The sequence below is a fragment of the Delphinapterus leucas genome, chromosome 1 (assembly GCF_059928025.1).
Source record: "Delphinapterus leucas isolate spDelLeu-1000000601 "Yukka" chromosome 1, BTC_Dleu_Yukka2, whole genome shotgun sequence".
Classification (NCBI taxonomy): Eukaryota; Metazoa; Chordata; class Mammalia; order Artiodactyla; family Monodontidae; genus Delphinapterus; species Delphinapterus leucas.
In genome coordinates, this window is record NC_143129.1 from 169,681,772 (window position 1) to 169,686,174 (window position 4,403).

The 4,403-nt window shown below is 54.6% G+C and overlaps 1 protein-coding gene across 1 annotated transcript; it reads left to right on the forward strand.

Moving 5' to 3' along the window:
* The first annotated feature begins 242 nt into the window (after positions 1-242).
* Positions 243-2,349, forward strand: NR0B2 (nuclear receptor subfamily 0 group B member 2). Its single transcript, XM_022551904.2, has 2 exons — positions 243-783; positions 1,755-2,349. The coding sequence occupies exons 1-2, from the start codon at positions 243-245 to the stop codon at positions 1,994-1,996; spliced, it is 783 nt and encodes a 260-aa protein (XP_022407612.1). The 3' UTR covers positions 1,997-2,349.
* Positions 2,350-4,403: the final 2,054 nt, after the last annotated feature.

A 4,403-nucleotide genomic window follows, 5' to 3' on the forward strand; every position in this document is an offset into this window, starting at 1 on the left:
TTCATTGACTGAAGTGATATCAGGGCCACGTAGAGCTTCCAGGCCTCCCTCCCCCGCCACTTCCCCACCGGTCCTGCCAGGGTCAGTGTGAGTTTCTTTTTTTTTTTCAATGAACATGACTTCTGGAGTCAAGGTTGTTGGGCGGTTCCCCCCTCCCTCCCCCATTTGCGGATATAAATAGCACCCACAGCACAAAGCAGGGGGCGGGAGAGCCTGGAGGAAGGAGGAACAGATCCTCAACCATGAGCTCCAGCCAGCCAGGGACCTGCCCATGCCAGGGTGCTGCAGGCCGCCCAACCATTCTGTATGCACTTCTGAGCCCCAGCGTCAGGGACTGGCCCTCTGTGCCCCCAGCCCGTGGCCGCTGCCTGTGCAGGCAGCACCGGCCCGTCCGGCTGTGTACTCCCCATCGCACCTGCCGGGAGGCCTTGGATGTTCTGGCCAAGACGTTGGCCTTCCTCAGGAACCTGCCGTCCTTCTGCCAGCTGCCCCCCCAGGATCGGCGACAGCTGCTGCGGTGCTGCTGGGGCCCCCTCTTCCTGCTTGGGTTGGCCCAAGACACTGTGACCTTCGAGGTGGCTGAGCTCCCAGTTCCCAGCATACTCAAGAAGATCCTGCTGGAGGAGCCCACCAGCGGTGCAGGCAATGGCCAGGTGTTGGATCGGCCCCAGCCCTCACTGGCTGCAGTGCAGTGGCTTCAGTGCTGCCTGGAGTCCTTCTGGAGTCTGGAGCTGGGCCCCAAAGAATATGCCTACCTGAAAGGGACCATCCTCTTCAACCCTGGTGAGCTCCCAGACATTCCTGGATGGGCCAAGGCTGGAGTGGGGGGCAGGGCCCAGCCAGGGACAGCACCTTCTAAGGGCTTGACATCTGTGATCACTTTGGGTCCTGATTATCACCAAATAGTCATCTCACAAAAGAGGCTCAGAGAGGCTAATTGACTTGGTGAAAGCCACACAGCCAGGTAGGGGCAGAGCAAGAATGGGGACTCAGGTCTATTCATATCAGTATCTAGTCCTTGCCACTCTGCCTAAGAAATTGCCCTGACTCTCAGGGAAGGTGGAAGTGGGGAAGGGGAGGGTGGGCAGACACAGCTGTGCCTCAGTCACGCCTTCACGAGCGGACTGCATGGGGAAGTTCTGAAGGTGAAACTCTGTGGGTTCAGAAAGACCACATAGAGAAGAGGAATAAAGATGAAGGGGTGTGGGGGAGGAGAGGGAGGAGTCCCCATAAACTTCAGCTGGGAGAGCAACGGATAGAGGAAGTGTTCTTTGTAATCTGGAGAGCATCTAGATGAGAATTCCTCACCAAAGGCCCTCGTAGAATGCATTATTATAATTCATTATAATCATAGTGAATACTCATATTAACTTACCATATGTTAGGTCCAGTTCTAAGACTTTTACATATACTAGCTCATTTAAACCTCATAACAAGCCTAGGAGATAGGTACTATTATTTATCCCAATTTTACCAATAAGGAAACCGAGGCACAGAGATTGAGTAACTTTGTCCAAGGTCACACAGTTAATAAGTGACAGTGTGGGATTCAAACCCAGGCAGCCTGTGTCTTAACCATTGCTCTATACTGCCTCTCCATAAAGGATGGAAAAATGAAGTGATAAATAAATAAATGAAGGAGGTAGTAATGGGGCCTCAAAGACCAAGCCGGTGGCCTCCGGTCTTGGGCCAGTCTTGCCCCGTGGTGTCAGAGTAGGCTACTCACCAGCCATCTGTGCCTTCTCTGCCCACAGACGTGCCAGGCCTCCACGCCTCCTCCCACATCGGGCACCTGCAGCAGGAGGCGCACCAGGCCCTGTGGGAGGTCCTGGAGCCCTGGTGCCCAGCAGGCCAAAGCCGCCTGGCTCGTGTCCTCCTCATGGCCTCCACCCTCAAGTCCGTTCCACCCAGCCTGCTTGGAGACCTGTTCTTTCACCCTGTCATTGGAGACGTTGACATCGCTGGCCTCCTCGAAGACATGCTTTTGCTGAGGTGACCTGCTCCAGCTCAAGCAGAGACTGGGTGGAGGCTGGCAGCACTGATTCGGCCTGGTTGTTCCCTGGGTGACCCAGTGTTCCCAGAGGCTTCCCATGAGCAGCTGGTCCCGGCCCAGCCAGGTGGGCTATGGGGCCCTCACTCAGCCCAACCCCATCTTGGCCTCCCTTGGTTTGGACACAGTGCTCCAGCTGTCTGGCCAGCCCTTGGTGGTCCCAGAGCCTCTGGGCCAAGACTCCTATCCCTTCCTGGGACGGGGTTGGAAGTTTCGACTGCTCATTGGGCCAGGAGTCCTATTGACCTTGTACAGAACTGACTTAAGTTATTGGGTTTTGTAATAAAAGGTGTGATACACTTGGAGCCTGACACTGTAATTTGTACACGTGGAAGGGACCCGTTCACCTCCCGAGCCACCCTGCCCCTGTCAGTGGGAGCCCAAGAGGAAGGAACTATAAGTGGCACAGAAGCCAGACCTCAGGAAACTGGAATTTTAATTTTTCAGAGTGGGATAATGATTTCATTTCTGGGGGTGAGATTTATTTCACGTGGGTCCGAGTTCAGGGGGCAGTGTCAGTTCAGGACCCTCTCATGTCCTTGCCTTTATCTTAGGGGGTAGGGAGTGTCTCTCCCTGTCTTCAAATCCCCTGCTGACCCCTCCCTCAGCTCCTGCCCCGGCCTCCCTCTCACCTCAGTGAGAACTGCCAATTATAGCCAATAAGGAAAATGAAGCAGCCCATTTCCAAATTGAAACAGACAGGTTACAGGAATTTCTTCAGTTTGGGATCATTCACTTCCCCCATTCCTTCAGCGGACAGAGGAGTCTAGTCCACAGTTCTCCCAATGGGAGGGGGCAAGGGCAATTAGGGCTGGCCTGGAGGCTGCTTGGAAACCGGAGCAGACGGAGGCTTAGTTGCCACACCAGCTGTTAAAGTCCGAAACACACTTCCATGACAGTTGGCTCATAGCCACTGCCTGGAGCTCCCCTGCCCCTCTGTGCCGGCCCTTCTCCTGGAATCCATCCCCATGTCCAGCAGCTAGAGGGCAACGCTTGGCATAGCCACGGCTTCCGGGGCTGCTCCATTCAGTGCATGGCTTGTGTCTATTCTGATTAGTCAATGTCTGTGCCTCACTGTTTGTTAAATATTTTGAACATCACTCAGGTCAAAGTCACTGACCTGCAGGGTGGGCAGGAGGGAATGATAACAACACACATGCCTATAGGACCCCCTTTCAGGTCTCCTCCTTTCTCCAGCAATGAGGCCTGTCCCAACCAGGCCCCACCCCCCTCACCACCACAGTTTGGATTCTTCTCACGGCGGGGCCAAGTTAATTATTACTCACTGAGAGGTCATTCACTCAGGGACAGCAGTCTAGGAGTCATCATCACTCAGACCTTTCCCTAAAGCCACAAAGAAAGGCACCACAACTGAACCGGCCATGTACCCATTATGGGCACCCAGTGCCAGCAGCAAGGGCACCCCTGTCCCTTACCCAATCACCCACTCACCACTCAGACACCCAGAATGAGACAGAATGGCAGAGCTCAGACCCCACAACGAAGACACTCACACAACTCAGACCTACAACTCTCTCTCACAGGCACACTAAGTTGAACAACTCAGACACGCTTACATAGACCCACAGAACAGACCCTCCATCGGCCCACACACAGCACAGAAATGCACAGTCCAGATACACTCACTCAGCGACATACGGCGAACACATTCACAGAGAGGAGACGTGCCCCCAAGCCAGACGTTCACACCTACATCCCTCCACCCATGGGGGGGACACACCAGAGCATGCTCTCCACCTTCCGTATTTCACAGTAAAAGAAAAAGTGGCCCCCAGCGTAGGGGGACCTGAGTCCGTACACTTCAGGTTCTACCCAGAAGCTGCAAGTACAGGCCAAACTGCTCTGTCCAGCATTTAGGGCCTCAATCACTCCCTTTTCCCACGGCGACCCCAATATCCACCCTCCTCTCAGAAAGGCCATGTCCTGCTCAGCGACACCCCCCCAGCCAGGACCTAATCATATTCCCAAGTAGAGATGTCCTCTAGAGCCCAGGAACAAGCCCTGCACCCCTCTACCCCTTCACCCTCCACCAGAACCCCAGACCCAGACCTCAGTCCCTGACACCTGTCCCTGCCCTGCCCCTCCCAACCCTTGGGCCCATCTCACCTTGCAGACTCATGAGTCAAGACGCTTTCAAGAGCAGATGACTCATCTCCCCATAGGAGTCAAATCCTGCAGATTCAGGGATTTGGGGTCATTCTATCTTTCATGTCCCTTCACCAACTGCCCCCATTAGTTTACTGTTGCTCCTCTCTGAACTTCAGACTGAGTCTTCCTGCCTCTCACCCACCCTCCCTAACCCTGAGCAGGCATTAGAAAGCGCTCCTCTCCA